This window comes from Gavia stellata, chromosome 20 (genome assembly GCF_030936135.1).
Source record: "Gavia stellata isolate bGavSte3 chromosome 20, bGavSte3.hap2, whole genome shotgun sequence".
Lineage (NCBI taxonomy): Eukaryota > Metazoa > Chordata > Aves > Gaviiformes > Gaviidae > Gavia > Gavia stellata.
The window spans coordinates 4,476,152-4,498,570 of NC_082613.1; the positions used below are offsets into that span (position 1 = coordinate 4,476,152).

At 43.8% G+C, this 22,419-nt stretch overlaps 1 protein-coding gene across 1 annotated transcript in view; it reads right to left on the reverse strand.

Annotated features, from left to right (window-relative positions):
* Nucleotides 1–22,419, reverse strand: part of CDH4 (cadherin 4) — a 464,357-nt gene that overhangs the window by 90,346 nt on the left and 351,592 nt on the right. The window contains exons 5-6 of the mRNA XM_059827099.1: nt 11,113–11,268; nt 3,353–3,497 (exon numbers count right to left, since the gene is read on the reverse strand). Coding sequence (XP_059683082.1) covers nt 3,353–3,497; nt 11,113–11,268 — 301 coding nt within the window. The remainder of the gene's footprint in view (nt 1–3,352; nt 3,498–11,112; nt 11,269–22,419) is intronic.

A 22,419-nucleotide genomic window follows, 5' to 3' on the forward strand; every position in this document is an offset into this window, starting at 1 on the left:
TCTATTCCTGTCAAGGGTTGCTTCAAGGTGACTTGCACACCGCGGAGAGCACACTCCTTGGAAACCCAGGCAGTCTTGAGTGCTCTGCAGTCTGGGAAGCCCCTTCACTTCAACCCCATCAGACTGTCTCTAATGAGTCTCTTCGCGTTGCTGCCAATTATTTCAGCTCTTGGACAATACCCTTTGAAGGATATTTGTATTTTAGGCTAAAGCAAACTTGCTTCTTCCGTGGGAGGCTAAGTGCCCAGCAGTATCACACCGTGCCGCAGGTTGGAGCAGACATCCTTCCTGCATTCCCATTTTCTTGGTTCACTCTACCTCCTTTTGGCTTATTCACTGCAGAGTCAGTAGGTCACATCTTACTTGGCCGCCCTCCACCCCCTGCCATGGTCAGGCACAGGTTGCAGCTCTCCTACAGGGTCAGAGATGAGGCACGGCGCTCTCTTCGAGCTCATCGCATCCCGGCTGCTAAGAGGGGACCGCGCTGCACTTTGCGGTGCAGCATCCACCGGATGCCTTCGCTTCGCCCCGTACCCCAAGGTGTGCAGTGACAGCACCGCAGAGCCCTTTCCTGTTCACTTTGAGTGGGACCTGCTCTATTCATCCTGCTAAAGCCTTACAGGGGCTTTCCCTGCAGCTCAAGGTCACTGCGCCCTGCTCAGTCTGTGCTCAACAGCATATTTTTGACGGTCTTGCTCTGCAAAATTTCCATGGGTAGAGCTTGAGCTCCAGATGTCCCTTTTTTCTTTTTTTTAAATCTGGGCAAAATTCCTACTGACTTCAAACAGACACTGGCTGCTCACATGAGCTGCCCTCATAGTCAGCATTTATTTGGGATACTCTAATACTCTAGCTACTTCTCTCATAAGAGGTGCGCAGAATTATTAAGAACATTGCAGATACTGTGGTAATTGAGTAATACTGCATTTTTAAACACAGCCATTATAAATGGGCATATGGAAGATGTGAGAAATAACAATTGTACAGGATATCCAGGGAAGCATTTTCATTCCTCAGGCATAGTTCAATAGCAATGAACGGTGGAAAATGAATGCTGAACTCCTGTAACATATAATAAGATTTTTTTAGTTTGCTTGAAGCAAATCTGTACTTTATACATGGCTATACACACATATGCATATAAATATTTATAGATGCATATACATATATAACTTACTGTTGAATCAATACTGAACACATTTTGCTGTTACCTCTAAGAATATGCAATGTCTTTCATTTGTCAACCATTGCCACAAATGATCATGAATTCTGCTCAGGTATTTTTTCTCTTGCAAAGGCTGGTGTGGTACCTCCTTAGTTATTGTAATAGTCTGAAGCATCTTGAACTATAAAAAAGTTTCCAAACCTCTGCAAGACCTACACTTAGCTAAATACATTGTCTAGACTTGTCTCTACACAAAACAGGGATACATAACTTGGAGGCAAAGGAGGAGCACGCAGACATTCACAGTAACTCTGTGACCTCTCTATCCCTTTCTCAAAGACGCAATGTCATGTTTATTGCCAAGTCCATGGAATGAGGGCCTCAGATGCCCAAATTCCCAGGAGGTTCTACAAAAGCAAAGAAGAGAAATTCAATACTAACATAAACTTTTAAAAGAATACCGATTAAACAGGAAAAAGGAGGAAAAAAAAATCACGAAACATCAAAGACAAATGTAATTGCTTTTGAATAAAACCAGATTGCTTTCTGCCTACCTGCCTTAAAGGCAAGCACTCCAGCCTGGGATACAGAATACCAAAAATCACTGGTAGAAGCAGAGGCACAAGTATTTTGTAGGCAAAGTTATCCTATTCTGATTTAATAGCTCAAAGGCTTATCTGGATTTCAGACAAGAAGAGGATGCAATTTACTGCTTCTTTCACACAAATGAGCAGAGCTAGTTAAAACATCTGGGAACACTTTGAATATTGATCTGTCCTAGAATAAGATGTAAGAAATTTGATTTGCTGTGGAAATGTTGCATCAATCTTCAAACCTTGATATGCCCCAAAGTGGCCTTCAAATGAAAGCCGGAAAATCCTGAGGGAAGATGTCATTAGAGCCATCAACCCAGGGACTTCTGGCGTCCCCTCTGCCGAGTGGGACCGGGAGCAGCACTTTGAAGTGGGTACATCACCACCCAAAGCACATCAGGAAAGGAGCTGTACTTATTCTTTCCTCAAAAATAATGTCACGTTCTGTCCCCACTCTGTGTCACCACGGCAGCCCATTCCTCACAATGCTGAAAGACAATCAATCACGACTGTGAATCACCTTGTTAAAAATAGTGGCCACCGGAGACTTTCCTATGACACCTCAGGCAGCGGAGAAGCCATGATAAATGTTTGCTGACACAAACCAAAGTCACGCGGTATTTAACCCCTCAGCTGGCAAACAACTGAGGATAAAATTTGTCTTGCAAAAATCTCCCTCCGATTTCAGAAGACTTACAAATGTACTGGTGACAGTTTTCACAATATAATTTCTGTTTAAAGAATGAATACATTCATATTAGTTATGCTCAGCAATAAGCTAAAACAACCCTGCTACCATATTGGAAACTGCAGAGTTACACCACACTTAAATAACAAATCAACAATATAGTTGAAAAGAAAATGTTAAAGACCCTTATAACTGTATTTTTCCAAGCACATAAACATGTTCACGTAAAAATCATCACTTGTATTCCATGTATAACTTACACCCACGCTAATTATTTACCCATAAATTTTCTGAAATTCTACTTTGGGTTTTTCCCCATATCACCCTCTGTAAGAAAAGTCCACAGGGATGGAGGACGAGCGAGCAATTTCAGTGGGAATACTCCCACTTCAATAGGTTTGCATCAGACCCGAAATAAGAAAGTATTTTCTTCACACTCTGGGACGCAGACCTGTTTGGAGTCTGACTGGGTGCCAGGTATTGAGTTTGCAAATGACTGGATTAAATATCAAGGAGGCAGATATTCAGCATTTCAGGCACAGGGTCAGCGAAAGGCCACTGCGGGTTTGCCTTCAGTACTCTGTAAGAATAACAGCCCCGTACACGTGTAATGAGCACATGAGAATGGCAATACAGAGAATTAATCTACAAAACCGCCGCTTTTGCAAATTCCACATCTAGGAAGGGACCACCAGGATCCAGGATCCTTCTAACCAGTCTCCACTTTCTCTGCATCCAGCGAAAGAGATACCAGCTAGATTGTTCTCACCTCCATCAGTCTTCAACACAGAGCCAGCAACAGCAAACCTCTCCTACATTCCCTCTATTTCAAGAGGAGGCAAAGCCATTGTGCCAGATTAATGTTTGAAAACCTGCGATAACTTTAAGACTTTTTTTCAACTGTACCTGGTTTAGAGCCTTCATCCACAGATCCATTATAGACTTGGTTTATAAACTCTGGTCTGTTGTCATTCATATCAATCACATAGATGTAAAGGTCAATAGGATTCTCCACCTTGTTTCCATTCATGTCCACTGCATGAGCCCGGAGCTGGGAATAAGCACAATGAAAGCATAATATCAGCAGTTGGATTTGTTGCAGAATGAGAGACCATGTTTTGTAGGAATTGACTTCACCTCATAAATACTTTCTCAAAATTGAACTGAGCAGGTATCTAATTCCAGCAGAAAGCAGCACCTTGGTTTCCATCTAGACTCTACACACAGACAGTTTTTCAAGGCTTAACATAATATTGAAATAATATTTTAAAATAGCAATTGTCCGTGGAAACACTTTAACTCAGTGTAGTGATGCTATCTCCTTCACTGCTAACAGACCACTACATTTTAATTTTTAAGACGCGGTAAACCCTGTCTGACAATCTGAAAAGCAAATTTTGCTTAGTTCCAAACACAGCAAGGAAATGAGTTTGACTTGAGAGGTTTCTTACGGGAACCTGCAGCCTTTCATACCCACAATAACAGGGATTAGTAAGTGAAGAGGTTTCAGAATGGCATCAGTATTGTTTATTCTTTGTTTAATCACTGTCTCTAGGAACAGCAACAGCTACCAACCCCATTGCTCCATGCACAGGAAGACATAAAGAAAGTCCCTTTTATTCAAATGATGGGAGCCTGTGGCACTAAGAATGAAATATTTTTCTCAGGCTTAACTAAAACATCCAGTGATGAAGCATTACAATAGCCAGAGCCACAGTGTTAAGTCCACAGTTAAAGTGGAAGTGCGGCTTTATCTTATTAGCAATAACCATCAGTAATAATGCTCGAAAACAAGAACATCTGTTTTCTGAATAAAAGGGACAGATACAGCATGTCAAAATGAGTAATTAATAAAACAAAGCAATCAACAATAGTCTGGAACAATCAGTAATCAGGTGAAAAAAATGGATAGCTTTCTCATTAAAGGGAACAGATGGCTACTCTAAATGGTGTGTGCGCTGAACAGAGCTGCTGATGTCGCTTCAGAAAGAAAAAAAAAAAAGACAAGCGAGGAAAGGGCTGCGCGGCCCCTGACGATGGCTGGGCAGCGCAGAGGCATCGCCTGGGTGCGAGCGCTGCAGATTTAGTTTGTCAGCCCTCTTCATTTCAGCACCAGTGAGCATTGCTGAACCTCTACACAGCTACGAAAGTCAGGGACGGTGCTCAGGACAGCTGTGTGACATCCTGCAAGGCGGGCGGGATGAAGAACGAAGGCTTCAGAAGACATTAGCTTGGTGCAAGGGCTGAGGGACAGGGGACCTACCCACCGCCCTGCAGTGAGCATTTTGTATGATCCAAGCCCCGCGAGCATGCCGACACACAGCAGCTCGTGCCTTCAGAGGGAAGGAGGCCTCTCTGGTCCCTCCCGGCAGCTCCCCGGGCCATCGGGATGCTGCCAGGAGTCGGAGCGCCTGTGCCAAGGAGGTCTCTAGCTCCTCTGATGCATGACAAATAAATGTGCTAATTGCATTAGCACTGGTTTCCGTCTTTCACTCTCGCTGTGCTGTGATTGATGCAACTTTCTCCTTCATGTATGGCATTCAGAAGTCCAGAGCTTAACAAAAGAAACTGCACACTATTAGGATGGGCTGGATTAACATTTAATCAAGCAAAGAGAACAAACTGCCACGTGAAATGAGCTGGGAGAAAAACATTTTTTTTAAAGGAAGTTAAGCAGCACTTTTTCTTTAAAGACTGAAGAAGTCTGGCTTCATTTTCAAGACAGGGTGTACCATTCGTATTTCATGACTTGTAATGCTCTTAATATCTGCATTTCTTGCCTGCATACAAACTGCTTTGCCTCCCACCTGTTGAGCTATCCTTCATCACGTTAGATGTAGCAATTCAATAACTTTACCAATCAGAGGTCAGACTGCCTTTGAAAAAAAGTAATTCGGAGCTAAAATTAAAGTTATTATCTTCAAACTGCGGCAGCACTGGGCTCTCTCTTGCTGCATTTCCAGCAGCGGAAACGGTTCCATTCAGAGATAAAGCAGAGAGCAAAGCTGGTATCTTCCCCCTCAGATCTGACTCTCCCCCCACAAATTTTTAATTACATTTGATAGCTTTTGTTTGAAATCTCCAGGAGTAAGGGATTTCTCAGCAATGCATGTCTATCTGCTTGTTGCACTCACTACGCACGTGTACCCACAAACGTGTTACTGGCTGCACTCAAGGAAAGAAAGATTCAATAAGCAAGAGTGCAGGAATCTCATCGAACCTGCGGTGACATGCACAAGTGTCACCTCTGCCCCGAGCCCAGCACCAGCCCCCGGGCTGAGTTACGGGAGGGAGGACAGTACCTGGGGACACGGGCCCTGGTGTGGGCACTGGTGCCCTGACTAATGGCTTTTGGGCAGCCGAGAGGACGGCACCCGCTCCCCAAGCCCAGCGCAGCAGAGCCTGTGCCTTTATGTCCTGGATTGTGCTGGTGCCTGGGTGTCTGTAGCTGCTCTTCTGCCCTCCAATGCGGCTGTTACTGCTGCCCTTTCTGCACACCCCTCTTCTCTCTTCTGCTATTTTTTTGCCTGACTTCAATGAACTTTTCTTCTTTTTTCTTCTTGTGCTTGCTTGCATGAATTTTCTCTATTCATATTCTTTTAACATTCCTCTAACGCCTCCGTATCCTTACGTTGCTCCTCTGTGGTCAGTGCCAACCGCAGCAGAGGGAGAAGAGAGGCTTGAGCCAGAGGGCTGAATCTAAACTCAGCTCAATGGGAGCTCTTCCTCGCTAGAGACCATTCCTCGCTAGAGACTATTCCTCACTAGAGCCCATTCCTCGCTAGAGCCCATTCCTCGCTAGAGCCCATTCCCAGCAGAGGGAGCAAAGGGAGGAGGCACTCCAGTGGGGCAATCTGTCCACTGGGAAACTAGTGGTATCTCCAAGGCAGATCAGACACTCCATTTCCCTTCCTTAATTTATCTTCTCCCTTATCCTGCTGGCCTACTCTTTGTACTAATGAGACAACCTCAAGCCAGACAACACACTCTGTTCTGGAGCCATTCTTCACATGCCGTGACAGGGCTCATTCGTGCGAGGCGCAGTGCGAGTCTGACGTGGTGCTCCGCAGCTCAGGCTGCCATCTGCTCCCACCTGTGACCAAAGGGGTGTTTTGGTGGTAGAGTGATGGACGGGAGGAAAAGCAGATGCATGCAAGCGCTTTGCGGCACTGGGCAAGGCACAAAATATGATGGCTGTGCTCCATCAGACACACGTCGTTTAGAGCTGGAAAAGCCACCACTGAAAAGGTCAGTGAGCACCACCTGGGCCACGGGACACATGCCGGACACAGGTCATGCACGAATATTCAAATGGAAGCTGGTGGCTAGCTGGAGACACAGGTAAGAAACATTTATAAAGTTGGTCGGAAATATTTACATTGTCCCCAAGAGGGAGAATGTGACAGGAGTAGAGAAGGAATAAATAATATCCCATGAAATACCTTGCAGAGGATTCTGAAAAATTAATACAGGTAGCCAGCTAATCTCTAGCTGGTGTATCGCTCCGCTGTACACCAGCCAAGGAGCTGGCTCAATATTCTTTAACAAATATTGTTTAAAAGTATGACAATCATTGCTATCATATTCAGTAACAGCTACCACAGGTCTCTGAGGTTTTTCTGCTGACAGTTTCCAGTGTAAATGTAGCTGTTGGCATACAAATGATTCAGTATCATGATTATTGATTACACTGGAGGCTGGTGGTATCTGCAGGTAGTTAGTCAAAGTCAACACAGTGAATTGTGTTAAATATGAATATTACTTATGCACTAATACTACTAATACAAATATACATTATCAATCAGTGACAGAGCCTTTAAGCAATAAGCATACAATGTCACGCCTAATTTGTGTGCTCTTAATTGTGATTAAAAGTTCAAATTAGAGTATTGTGACACAAATGGCTGGCATTTCTCACTAGACCTTGGTTCAAAATACTGGCATTAGCTCTTGTATGCCTTAATTTCTAGTAAACTTCTTTGTCTCCTTGCACTTCAAACAACTCCTTCTCAGACTATAACCCATCTGTTCTGCTCCAGCCATTTCTGAGACAGTATTTCATCAGTCTAACGCTGAAGGCATACACATGGGTCTGGGACCGGATTAGGACTTGCTTCAAAGTTTCCCCATAATGCACATTACTTGAGTATCATAAGCAACAACTACTTACTGACACGTTTATGTTGATGTCTTTTGAAAATAGCTCTCGAAAAACATCTTGGAAAACTAACTTGCCAATTTACTATCCCTTGTACTTGCCAGGCCTAACTGCAGCTTGATACGAAACTGGTGTCTGGATCAGAAAAGACATTCAGAGTCACTAATTCTGTCAGCAGTACAAATGGGACTTTGGGAACGCAGCTAAATAAGGCCAAGTGAACTCATGCATATTAAATATTACTACCTGCTGAAACTTATTTGGCATGCAATAAACATTAAGGGCTGACTACAAGGGGAGATGCGACAACAGATGTCTGCCGCAGTGAGACGGCAGCAAGACAGGGGGAATGAGCTCGTGCTTGTGCTGGGCGCGTGCCCCAAGGCTGCGTCCCCAGGCACTAAAGATGCTGGAGCGGCTCCCACAGCATCACTCAGTGCAACACGTGCAGTTCTGCACCACAATGTGGGGTTGGTTAAGTGGCTGCAAAGCCCTTCTCATTCTTCTCTGCTCATATTTGCAGCTGACTCTGCGTCTGGGATGGCTGCAAGGTCCCTGGAGAGTTTGTACTCTGGTTTGTAGCTCAGACGAGAAAACAAATGAGGCCAAAATATAGCTGAACTTGCGATCGCTACCACTGCCAGTTGTGCTGGGAGGTTAAGGCAGTAATGCTAGCACACACTGCACCTGGGCAGGCGCTGAGTCCCAGAGGCATATATACATCTCTGTGCACACCAAGCTTGGAATGATCCTAAAAGTTCAAGAATGATCTTGAAAACAGGGGAAGTTCTGCTACAGAACTCATGATCTAATTAGAAAAAATCTGTTTCACCTTAGGGAAAAAGGTAGGTTTCATCAAACAAATAGCTTGCTAAATGCGGGGAGAGTTAAAACACTAGTATTTTAAAAATGGTCGTCCTGAAGCAATACAGATAATTATGCACAAGAAAATATGTGTTGAAAATGTGGGAGTTAATGAAACAGAACTCTTCATACGTAGCCTCACAAACACTTGCAAATTATTTATTTTTTTTTTATGATTAGTTTTTAGATGACCTGGGAATGAAAACAGCAAGGACAACACTCGACAGTGACAGAGATGCTCAAAGACTTCATTCTGTTTAGGACTGCAGAAAACCTGAAGCTGTATAAATGCACCCATCTTCAGCCAGAGCAGCAAGCCCCTATCAGACAAGAAGCCCATGTCCTACTGGGTAAAAAAGCCCAGAGACCAGAGATGGTGCCTTGCACCTCCACCGACATCCTTTACCCCAGCTGATGAGTTAAGCTACTAATCTGAGCTCAAGAAAACTCTACAGCAGATGTCAAACCAATTTAAAGATGGCCAAGCTCTACAGTTCAGATCCAGGCCTACGCCTCAGTCACTGCTCTTCCAGTACTCGGTATAAGCCTGGCTCCAAGCCTGCCCTTCCCTTCAATTAGAGATTCAGCTATATGAAGTGGCATAAATTCATTGACTTCTCCAAAACTTGCAACAGCCAAGACTTTGGACAGTATCTTCTTTCTGGAAGCTGGCCTAATTTTTTCCAGTTTCTAGGACTGTCCATTCCTGCTGCAAGTTTCTGCACTGGTGTTTGGGTCATTGCTTTGTGCATGGTGTATTTATTAATGCTTTGTAAAGGGTTATTAAATGAACAATTGATGGTTCAATAAATCATCAATCCATTGCTACTGAGGCTGAAGGATCTAAAGGTTGTTTACAGCCATGACTTAAAATGTTCTCCATCACCTTCTACTGTTCTGCTAACAAAGATTTTCTATCACTCACCATTCCTGTCTATAAGGTCTCGTAACATACTTACCAGTTATTCACGCTCTATAAACTACATCTTCCTGTAACCTCCAGAGTGTGAATATGCTTATTTACATATGGATGTCACTAGTTCAAGGTTTCCATAAAGAACAGAAAAGGCTGGAAATCCTGTGGTGTGCACGAGGCAGACTTATCCAGTCACCTTTGCCAAGGCGAGAATTCAGTTTACTGAGTTCACTGCAACTGGTAGGTTAAGTTTGTTATTAGAGGGCAGATGATTTGTTATTACGGAGGACAAAATCTTCTTCATCTTATATTTTTGACTGAGAGTGTCTGATAGTAGACATCACAGTGGCTCCATCAAAAGTGTTAACTTGTGTATTGTATTGACTACACTGTTATAATAACCTGGCACTGCTGAAACAATATCAACAATGCTGAGATGACACACACGGTATCACAAATATTCCTTTTTCAAAACAACATCTCTTCATATTTTCCTAGGCACAACAAACAAAATAATTGTTCTTGTTCACAGAGGATAAAATAATTTTCCTTCGGATCTTCTTTTACCCAAGGGAAATCTCTTTTTCCACCCAACTAAAGAGGTAATCTATTTTCTTTATCCTCCCACCCCAGTCCAGAAGCTGTGTCAACATGGTTAACTGGATACCTGATAAAGCTGACAGAATGTGCATCTCCGACGGCGCAGTTAGGAATATGGTGTCAGTGGAAGTGACCCGTACTGTTTCACTGACATTACAGCATCCCTGGGAATGGCTATTACGATGCCGATAGATGTGGCTAATGCTGATACAAAACAATCCATGAAACAACCTTTCACAACCACTCCAGGAGAGAACTAAAGCGTAGACACAGAAGTGTTTGAAATTTTGCAGGGCTATCATGCAAGGTGCGACATATTTTTTTAGCAATTTGTGGGACTGTATCTGCTGTGCAATTACGCTGTGCAATATAGGGGCTAGGATTTATATCCAAACATAATGGCCAATTACACTCTAAGTATTCTGCAGGTAGAGCATTTTATGAACTAGGATAGCATGAGGCACCACTTTTGAGTGTAATTAATCTTAATTAATTTCCTCATATTTAATATTAGCCTATCTGCATATTTAAAAACCTATCTGACACACCCCCATCATACTGCCTGAACATCTCCTAGTGATTTAAAATGAAAAACGACTATACCAATTATCGCATGTTTAGCTGCAGTAATGATTCTTAAATTAGTAATTTCCCAAGACATGCTAAGGTAGTGATTGGTTTCTCATGGTTTTGGGGGGTTCAGCCCATGCATAAATTTGCATGGATTTAATAAGCAGCGTGAAGTTGCACCACTTTAAACAAATGACTCTGACTTTGCGTCCAAAAAGGACATCAGTTTAATGCCGCTTTGCATTGGTTTGGCTGATTTAGCAAGGGCAGGTTACACTAAAGCAGAAACAAAGCCAGCATCTCCGTGCACACACACAATTGCTCCGGCAGAACGAGACTGAGACTCGTGCTCTTAGTTAAGCCCGAGCGCCCTGTGCAGCCAGCTCCCAGGTCTCTGCTGACACAGGGAGCCAGTGCAAACTGTGAACTGGGCTCTGATTTTGAACAAAGATCCTGGTCTTCTCAAAGCTGCATGTCCCTTCCTGAACCCGGCAATTCTGGTACAGATTTGCTTTGAGCTTGTGAACCTAGATAAAACTCAAGATGTTTTATGCTTACATGGTAGGAAGCTCTTTCTTCTCTGTCCATCGGGCGAGTCACATACATCCTGCCAGACACAGGGTCAATGCTGAAGACTTCCATCGGCGGCTGGTCGGCTCCCACTCCAGTGATGCTGTATCTGATATGGATCTCTTTGTCCTTATCAGAACGAATCTGGATGAAATAACAAAGACAGCAATCGATAAGTTTTGGACAAAAGCCATATGGATGTTTAAACAACTTTAAAGATCTGAGCCTGAAAGCTGCATAAATGTAACACTGCTGTCAAATTTGACAAGGGAGCTGTACGCCAAAGGTTTGGGGAAAAGCCAGGAAAAGTGTATTCCACATATTTTCAGTTATTTTTCTCCTCTTTTATTCATGACAATCCTCTAGGAATCGTTGAAATTCTGACTTTTTGCCTTAGATATGGAAGAACTTATACGCCCCAAAAAATACTGTTTAAGTGTTATTGAAACCCCAGGCTCCTTGAAGTGTCCAAATTGTTCAGCCATACCCGGACTCTCCCAGCCATTAATCACTTCTGAAAACGTTGTCTGCAAGCTCCCACATCATGTTCTCAGTCCCTGCGACTGTGCACACAAGTACTCCCATGAAATTGGAAGAACAGGGCTGTTTGCTCCCTCTTTGTCCAGCCCTGCTGGCTTGACATGGCAAGGCTGGGAATGCCCGCTGGGACGTTACCATTTCGTTTGACTGTATTTTGAGGAAAAGCGTGTTTGGCACATTGCTTTTGAAACCCCTTCACTCCCATACCTTGAGAACACCACCACAAGCCGAATACAGCATGTCGAATTACATGAACCTTGGATACGGAGCCAAAAAATAAAAAAGGGAGGTTAATATGTTGTCCTAGCAACCCTGACTAGCTCTTTAAACCCAAATTTAATTTTCTGATCAAATGCTGAAAGAAGTTCTTGCAACAGCATGACTATTCCTGAAAGAAAGTGCAAGGTACAAATAAATTACCACCCCCCGCACCACCACAAACTGTCTTGGCAGTGTAAAAGTGATGTGCATAAATTTTTCCCTAACAGGTCTATGAATACAACAAAGTAGTGGGAAGAGAATAGAAATCTCGTGGCTGAGTACATGTTAGCATCTCTGCTATGGCAGCTGCACGCTTGGAGGAGCCTGAGCGGGCTCAGTGGGATGCAGGAGGCCCCTGCGCCCCCTCAGACAGCCCCAATTTGGGGAGTGAAGGTCACTTCCCAAGGGAAGAGGATGCCTTGCGTGTCAGGCAAAGGAATTGGGACGGGGCTGTGGGCTGCTCTCGCACTCCTCCTGCATGTGACCTACCGCTATTTCTTCCTCTCCTGACGCGGGAGGCTGACAAGATGCTGAACGTGTCGGTGCAGAATAATATCAGATCCCCCAGCTCTGAGAATCTCCTTTGATGCCTTTGTCCAGATCATTACCAAGTTTGTACACTGTTTTCTTTGTACTGCCTCCACCAAATAGTCTGCTCCCGTTAACAGCTAATAATGTCAGTTATTACTAGACACTGCCAGGATTGATTCGTGCTGCACCTACATTTCTGGAGCTGAAGGTCAGGGAATAGAGACAGTTTCATCTGTCTTTTCTCTACAGGATTCACTGCTTGTTAGGCTATTAGTACCAAGGAAAACTGATTGGACTTACACTGGTATAATCACTTAAAAGAGGTACTGGGGACATTGTGAAAGTGCCCTCATGCTGCACACAACGGTTTATACAGGTATTTGTGGGCCCAGTGGGTATTTGTAATAGGGACCCACGTAGACAGGCATGAATCCAATTTTCATTAGCAAATCTGTGGCTGAAAAAGAGTATATTAAAATCAAGCTTTGCTTGCATAACTGCGGTTTTAATGATGGCAACCGACTCACCCGTTCAATAACTGAAGTCCATAGTCCCCATTTTTAGAAAGTCAGCTTTCGCCCTGCCAGGCAGAAAGGGCTGGAAGGTGGATTTATGTGAATGTCTGTGCAAATGTATAGCTCAAGTCAGGGAGTTCAAGCTCTAACCCACTACCTACATGTTTGTAGCTAGGCTCAAGGTAAGTGACAACATAGGAAGCCACTGCTGGGCCTCCAGCTGAGTCAGTGTGGGGTTCCCATCTTAGAAATTAAAAAGAAAGGGAAAAACCCAGTAACCTGGGACACACCATTGTGTGTCTGTCTCTACCAATGTGTGTCTGCACAGCTCCAAAGGACCTGTAGTAAGTCAGGATAAAACCAGCCCTGCACCCTTAACAAAGTTTTTCCTTAAAGGTGGAAGGCGAAAACCCAACGCCAAGGTGTCTGCACTGCTGCTCACTGAAGCACGGGAGCCGGGAGGGTGTCCCCAGCCCCAGCCCAGCTATGGCCATGACTTGAGCACAAGCACCAAACAGCAAACCAACCTCCCTCCAAGGAACTAAAATGGAAGCAATTTTAACTTGAATCATGGAAGGGGAGAGTCTGTTAGTTCTTCGTGGACATTTTTCTGCTCTATTTCCTGTTGCATATAGTACCCAGATCCCATTGTGATAGAAGCATTAGAAATGCATAGAAAGAGACAGAGAGAGGGAAAAGGAGGCTGGATTTAAATATCCAGTGCTAAAGGCACTATATTTTATTTTCAGGAAATGCAGATAAACAGAAGCTCTCTAAGAAAGCTATGTACAGTTTAATAAAGTGTACGCTATAGGATGTCCTTGCAGCACTTTTATTAACATTAATAGGGTCTAAGCTGTCTGTATGTAAATCACTGCAGATCTAGGAGATGAAATATATCATAAGACCCACACAACTTACCCAATTATGCTAAGAAAAATCCATGAGATAATTATACTGTATTGAGCGAAAAAAAGATAGGGGGAAATATGTTGCAAATATTCAGCAATGACTCATTATTTGTTGTTAATTGCCATCATACTACAATGGTTTGCCTGTTACCTGTACTTACTTCCATTTCCAGTAAGAATATAAGGATGTGAAGTGTTCAGAAAAAATCACGTAAGAAGTAGCACTTGTCACAGAAGGTTGCAAAGACCATTGACAATAAAGCATAGTACGTGTTACTACCAGGGAGATATTAATCGTACAAAGGCACATGCTTTTTATATCGGAACATGTAATTTTAGCACTCTTAATGAGATTTAAAAAAAAAAAAAATTTTTTTTCAGTAATCCTGTAACATTTTGACCAAAGGTTTCATTTGCATAATTCCCAGGGTGCAATTTAGTAAATCTTGTTGAGAAGTTAAGAACATTATCCGAATACAATGTAAGGTTTACTTCTTTTGTTGAAACCATTCCTGGAGCAGTTTACCATAACAATAATAATAACAACAATCATAATAATAAAATCTCTATTCCCTAGGAGCTCACTAGATCAGGAGAAAAAATTACTGGTCGGAGGAATTTACTGGCTCAGGAAAGAGATGCTTTTTCATTCATTTATGCCTGGGAAGTGAGAAGATGGTAACATATCTGTATGATAATCTTTTGACTGGAGAACATACACATGAATTTTTTTTCATTTATCTTTCCTTTATAATGCAGTCAAGAGGTATGCAGCGTTCTGGGTTACAGAACAGATGGCAGAAGGATAGCTTTCCTTAGCTGCATTTATACATTTTTTACTTGGAGAACCCTTGGAGCTTTGAGCTTCTCCAGCGCCAGGCAAGGTACAACTCTGCGTATGATGATGCGAGCAAGATGAATGATGATGGCTGATGACTGTCATAAGAGAAATTTGCTTGTAAAGCAGCTTTTATTCTCTAAAAAACGCTCTCTGGAATGGAGCTTAGATTGGCTTGTTACACTGGTGAGGGAAAATGCCCCAGATCGAAAGGCAATTTACGGTGGAAGATGTGATCCCCTGATCCTATCCTCTCTCACGAACACAGGTGAACCACGCAGGAACCCTGGGATGCTGAGTATCCTCACCTACGCTGACAGATACAAACGGACCACTTGGGAACGGCGGGAGCAGCCACCAAAGCCACACAGGGAAGCTGCAGCAGAGCCGGGCACCGAACTCGCCTTGCCAGACCTGCGCTTGGCTGCGGCAAGCAAGAACACAGCGGCCTCACAGCCCAACAGCGAAGCAGGGGGCTGCAGGGGGGTCTGAGCTCGAAGCATTGATCCACCGTCCCAAATGGAGTAAAAGGGCTGCAGTGAATGATTGCCGCTCAGAACCAGAACGCTAAGAGCCTGGCTTGTCTCTCGTTTCTATAGAGTAAGCCCAGGAACAGGAGAAATCGGTGTGATTTCACAGATGGGTATTTTCCACTACAGGTTCTGATATAATAACTAAAATGTGTGAAAATGAACATTGCAACTCTTGAGATAATAAGGAGCTAAGCCCTTCAGAGCTGGCTTTCTCCTTTATAGCAATGTCCCATTTAGCTGGGCTTGAAAAGCAGCCTGTGCTTGTGACACAGGACTGCATCCCGCTTTTACAGAGACAACCTCAGGGTTCGTGCATCTCCATCGTGTTTTACTGGGTAGCTAATCTCATCTCACAAGTTTTACTGGTGAGCAAAATTTCAATTGATGAACTCCTCTGAGGTGCCAGATTTTATCACTCTCTTTTGCTCCTTTTGATCCATATCCTTCCTGTGCTCTTAGCACTTCCACTTCTTGCTGCCGGGTTTTGAATTTCCAAGCCCTCTCATCCTAGCAGGCAACAAGAACCACCACAGAACCCCGTAACTCTCCGGTGCCACGAGCAGAGGCAATGCAGACTGTGGAAAGCTGTCTGGTCAGCAGATTGGAGGACACCTGTGACTCCATAAATTACATGGTTTTTGGAGCACGGCATTGCCAGAGAAAAGTGGCCCAATGGAGATTGTTTAGATAGTAGGAATGGAAATGCCTGGAAGCTTAGGAAACCAGGTATGTAAGGAAAGGCTGAACAAACAAGGACAACTGAGCCTACAGAAGAGAAGGGGGACTGTAACAACAGTATTCCTGTACCTAACAAACTATATTTAGAGGATTTCACTGAGCCGTACACGGTCTGCGTTCTGCCCATCACTGTGTGATGGTATATGTTAAATGCCTGGGAATGTATCTAGAGAAAGCAAAGCAGGCCGTTTATACTCTGTTGCATTTTCTATCCACAGAGCAAACTAGAAAATAAATTCCCTTTGACATTCTCCAACTTGCTCTGTAATGTATGGAGTTAAGAATGCCCTTCAAAAAATACTTAGTTTCCCAAATCTCCCACAGAATACTATGCAACATTTGCACTAACATGACCTGGGGAGACTTAGACTTGATTTTTTTGTTTTATAAACCCCATTATAATTATTAATGAACACATAAAATAATGTAAATGATAAGCAGTAAGTGTCTTTTATTATTAAGCTCTTAGCTATTTTGCCCATTAAGAAAACCAAATTAAAATAATTGAAGACTATAATCTGTCATGCATTCAAAATGCTCCATAGAAATTCAGACAGGCAAACATATTCAAAGTCTTTAAATGAGCACACTTAAGAGTCAGTCTAAGCATTCCAGGATTGGCTCATTAATTTTAGTGGAAATATTTTAATTCAGCTACTCTTACTGCTTATTGAAATCCTTGCTAAGGACTTACTTATTTATTTTTAAGTGAATCTGCAATATGTTTAAGACTCATTTGTATAAAAGTTCTTAACTCTTATTTCACAGTTGTGTTAGAAGCCAGTAAAGAGACACATCTCTGGCCCTGTATTTCCAAACAAATTACTGAGTGCTGCTTAAAGAATCACATATAGTTTCAATAAACAGATGCAAAAGTCAACTGGACAGAGAAAAAGCAAGACAGATTTGGAGACCGAACCAGGTTAAGGTGATGTATATTAACTTCTGGCTCCTTTTATCACGCTTGCCAATGGTCCCAAGCTACTTCCCAGAAAGAAAGAAAGAAAACAGAAGATCCTCTAAAACACTTCAGCTGTCTTCAGAGAAAACCATCTATTCTGCGCCTTGCAAAGAGGATGCTTTGACATGGCAAGGGCTGCTGTCATGTTTGAATAAAAGGAATATTTCCACTAACTACAATAGCAGCCTGCAAGTCTTTATCCGCTACTGGACAAAACAACTATCAATTGAGCTAAGTTTCCCATGGTGGTGCTACTTGCAAAGAAGGTTAAGTAGGAAAAGATCTCTATTGGCAAAGAAAGAAAGGATGGAAACGCACATCTGTAATTGGGGATTTCTTTCTTCCCTCGACTGGGACTGGTTTCATCTCATACGTAACTTTCTAAAACCTTTGTATCTGGTCTATGGTAGCCAGATAAACAGAAGACAAGCAAGCCTTTCCAGACTGAAATCCACCCTCCTGACTTCAACGCTTAAGTACACACCAAATTTCCTGGAAGAAATGGTTTTCTCTTTCAACATATTGTAGAGAGAGAGCCAAGGACTACGCTTAAACTAGATGCCTAATTTTTACACGGTTGAGGTTCACTGCGATGAAAGCCATTCTTCCTGCAGTTACAAACAGCATTTAGCTACTATCATTACTACTATGCATGAGCTTACGTTTCTTCCTCTTCTTTAAAATACAAATAGAAATCCAAAGCCAAACTGTAAAAAAGTTCCCTTTGTCCCAATGGCTGGATGTCTCTCATGTCAGGTTAAATCTTCCTCTGCTCCAGTTGAAATCTGTGCAAAATGATTTATAATGTATTTATTTTGATGATAAAACAGAATATAACTAGTATGTCAGCGAGATTAAAGCTGTCATTTAAGTTACTGATGCAGCCAATGATGCAGCCTGCATTAGAGAAAGAAATGAAACTATAGAACGTTGGAACCCAAAAGAGAAGAACCTCTCACGCATGCCCGGCTCACTCTCTGCCGCCTGCAGAGGAACCCGTTCCCTGGCCAGCTCGCCCGCTTCTTACCAGGAGGAGTTTGCTTTCTCTGCGCTGACCCTGCGAGCGCTTGGCTGAGGCGCTTCACCAAATGTTCAGCTGCTGAAAGCTTCCAGCGTTTCACAGGTCCTTTGGCTTTCACGCGGCTCCCTCTGTCCAAGGGCTGTTCTCCAACACAGCAGCTCCCTTCAGGCCAATTACGTCCACGTGGATACAGTTCTCCGGAGCCTTCCCTATGCCCTTCAGTAGCTTTCACAGTCGTTGCTCCCTCTCTCCCTTCCAGGTTTTTCTACCAGGGTTTACAAGGTAAATTGTTTACCAGGGTTTTTCTCCTCTACCTGGACAAAGATGTAACATTGAGCAGATGGCGAACAGGAGAATATAAATCAGGCCCAATAAGGAGACCGTAATGCAGTGGGAAAGAAGAATTTCTGCCTGCGATTCTGTCCAGTAACTGTGTGTGACCCCATGCATAAGTACGGGATGAAAATTAACTTGTCAGACTCACAGTCCAATTCAAAACTACCCTTATTCTGCTTGGGATAAAAGCAAAGTAACAATGCCTTTGCCTAGGAAACTGAATTTTGTACATGATCAGATGAGACGCTCCGAGCACAGAACACCTGGTGTGCTGCACTGCAACCAGGCTCAGGATCTGCTGCCTTTTAACTTTGCTTTCCTACCTGCTGAAACAGCAAAGAACTTATGTTTTAGCATGAGTTGTCTGGACACAACGAGACCGAGGTCTGCAGGATTCGTGGGGCCAGTCTGCTCTCTGCGTCACTCTCCAGCTGGGCCAAAGCTCCCGAGTGGTGACTTGGGACCGACAGCAGCTAAGATGATGACAGCCCTGCCAGGTCTCTGTCTTTACCAGTGAAAACTCAGTAAATTGCAATTTGTTGCGTGGTCTTCATGATTAAATAATCAAGCAATTTTCATTACTTGCTATTATGAAGGTCAAGAAGCTAATGTGCCTGTATCAGGAACTGGCCAATGCTAATGGATCTTCCACATCTAATGGTAATTGATACAGCAGAGTAATTTCTAAAGCAACATATGCTTTTCTTCAGGCCTTTTGCAGCTGGTTCAGTTTTTAAGTACTCCACTGTGGAAATGCTTCAGACGGTAGCAAGGTGAGTGAGAGGGAGGAGAGCGGCTCTGATGGGAAGAGAAGATTATTACGGATCAGCAGAATACCACCACGTGACCAATGTCGTACCACTGCCAGAACGTTGACAGCAGAAGCAACAAAACTCGTTCTTACTGATCTTTCTCTTATCTCTCTTACAAGAGAGCAGATTCTTCAGTGTCGTGACTGAAGGCATCCCAGTGGAGTTGCATCTGCTGCTATAGGGTGAATTTTGGCCCTGAAGAACTAAGACTGGTTCACGCTGTGCAAGATGCAAGTGGCTGATATTAAGTAACTGGGATTTGAAGCAGATGCAGAAGTCCTCCTCTGCCGTAGAGGATGCTCCATGAGAAAAGGTCACAGAAAATACCTCTGAGAGTTCAAAACATGCTGTTCTTATTCCTGTGCTGGCAGAGTTGTGACAGGCAAGAGAAGATCATCCTTCATAATCTATTTATGAAGGGCTACACACTGTTATCCTTACGTAGGGCACCATCCTGCAGCGTCTCCTTGCAGCTGACCCTACTGCTGCCTGCTACGGCCATGCCTAAATGAAGACTAAGTCAAGGAAAATGAATGACGGCAGTGGGACTTTGTCCTCATTTCTTTTTGAAGTGTGTCTGTCCTGAAGCCTTATGTCGCATCTGCCACAAAGCCAGGCAAAGAGGATCCAGCACCTTTCTGTGTAAAACTGAGCAGGAAACCTGAGTGCTCAGTGCAGAAGACAACCGAGGGTAGCAAATACTGACCTACGCCAGAGTAACCTGATCACTGTAACTAATGATCGAAGCCCTCAGCTAGTATAAATCAGTGTAGACTCACTGGCTTCAAACAGAGGCACGCTAATTTATTTCAGCTGAAAATCTGGTCCATGGCGTTTAAAAATTAAGCTGCACAGCAGAAGAACAGGGGAAGAACAATCTTTGTACAACGACACGCAGTGATTTAACACACGCAGCATTCCCCTCAGTAGAACAGTGAGCTCGGACACAGGGAGAAAGTATTCATTGGAGAACAAACACATCTGTGTCTTCATGAAGGGAGTTTTTCCCAGACACAAGGGATATAATGAGTCTTACTATGATCTTTGGTTTTGTAATGAGCTCTGGCTTTCCTGATCGTATATAGCCATGCACTGAATTCACACTTTGCGTGACACCTACAGATATTACATGGAGAAGCGGTGCTGTGGCATGACTGTGAATGCTAGTCTCAGTATGAAATTAAGCTTTTGGACCTGTCTGCAAATAGCTAACAAAAGGAAACAACAATGAAACCCTCCAGTGTGTATATTTTGGAGAACAAAATCTGCTGAGGCTCATGTTTGAGACGCTACTTTGGGATGCTTGCAGAGCAGGATTTAAAGCTCTGCAGTTCTCAAAGTCTCTCTAGTAAGTTTAATTATAGGAAAAGCAAACCCATTCGTTTCTTCTGTAGGGTAGCTTACGTGGCACAGTGTATATGGAAGTTATTCCAATGGTCAGTAAAGGGAACGACCAACTGTGAGGCGGCAGAAAATGAAGTTCTCGCTATGCACTACAGGAGCAATGCTAATGGGCATCAATGCAGGTTTAGTCTCAATGAACCTTATGGGTCCCTTCCAACTCGAGATATTCTATGATTCTATGATTCTATCATCCACTGAACAAAGCCAGCGTGAGATGACTTTGGTCCTAGGACTCATCCTCATGTGTTATGCAGAGGAAATATTGGATCCTCTATGACTTTTCTCTGATGGCCAAATTCTGCCCATGGATGGATACATGTGCTTCCTTCTGCTACAGGTAACAGCAGCTAAGCAGGACATCTGAGAGCTGCATTCTTCCTTCAAGCAACTGCCAAGCAAGACTCTGCGAGAACTCTACAGTCATGAAAATCCAGCACGGTAAGAGGAAACAGGCAGAAGTCAGGCACGTGCACCCCAGCCCACCCCACACGATCCAGCACCATGCCCCCACGCACACATTTGGCATGCATGTGTACAGCTACGTATGCTGTGCACCAGCTACCCATGCAAAAATGCTGAAGACCAGCTACATGCACACACTGCCATGTGCATGCCAGCTGCATACCCCACCACCTGCAAGTGCCGAGCCTCCCGCACCCCCTCTCCCAGGTGTCTCTCCTCCGCCCCGGCCGCCCTGTCTCATCTTCCTGCAGCTCAGCGGCTTTGCTAAGGGCCGTTCCTGCCTCCCCCCGGCAGCTGCAGCTCCTGCACTCGGGCCCCTCTTTTCAAAGGTACCTTTCCCACTGGCGTGGGTGCCCTCAGACTCAAACACCCATCATTTCTGCGAATCTGCTTCGTGCATTAGGGATGGGAGATTGCCTCCTAGGAAATTTCAAACCTAGCTGAACTCTGCTCATCTGGAACAAATTCACAGAGCTGAATTTTTGGCAAGTTTTTCTCTTTCATTAACTGTACTTCTGTGCGGGTTAGACCTGAGACCCCTGCTTACTTTGACTTGAATTCACATTAGACTTAATACATGTAACTTATTGATGTGCTTCCTGTCCACACGCTTTAACACAAGAGGCAGACAGGCCTGCTTTAGGACATGGCACCGTACTTTTTTTTTTTAAAAAAGCAGTCATTTCTGACATGTTTTAGAGCCTTTTTACATCTCACTTCCATTTATGGCACATTCTGTTTTTGAATTTAACCTCCCAAAGCCAGTTAACAGTCCTCAAAAGTCACAAGCACGGATGCAACCACAAGCCTCCCACCCTCCAAAAACCCCAACACCAACAACTGCATTCACGTAGGTAGTTCTGTTTGCAGAAGACGCAAAGCACAGACACCTCAAGAAGTGGCTGAGCAGCCATGCTCCTGAACGGGTATCTGCAGATGTACTCATGCAAGCGCACCCAAATACCGCACAGGCAGTCAGGGGGGCTGTGCTCGCGTGTGTCGGCACGCACCGCCCCGGTGCGCCGCAGGTGAAACACACTGCAAGGTAGCCCAGAGCTTGATCAATGCTCCAAAGACCAGATACTTTCTAAGATCTCAAGAGGCTCACAATGAGAAGTCTTCCTATTACTAATAATCCACAGGTGGGACATGTTAATTTGCTGATGCCAGTTGCCCTTCCAAGCACTTCCACGATAGGTGCGGGGTGCAAACCACTCGCTTAGATTTTCTGTGCAAATCTGCAGCTTGGTGGACCTGGTTAATAAGGATGGTGGAGTCCAGTCTGATCCGGGATGCTAATGCCTGGCTGCCTTTTTAATTTTAGATCCTCTGACAGATAAACTGAATTTCTTGTTTCATTTTTTTGCAGTATTATTAATTGATAATTTAATTTCCGATCTGGTGAATTACATGCAATTCCTTCACCATCAGT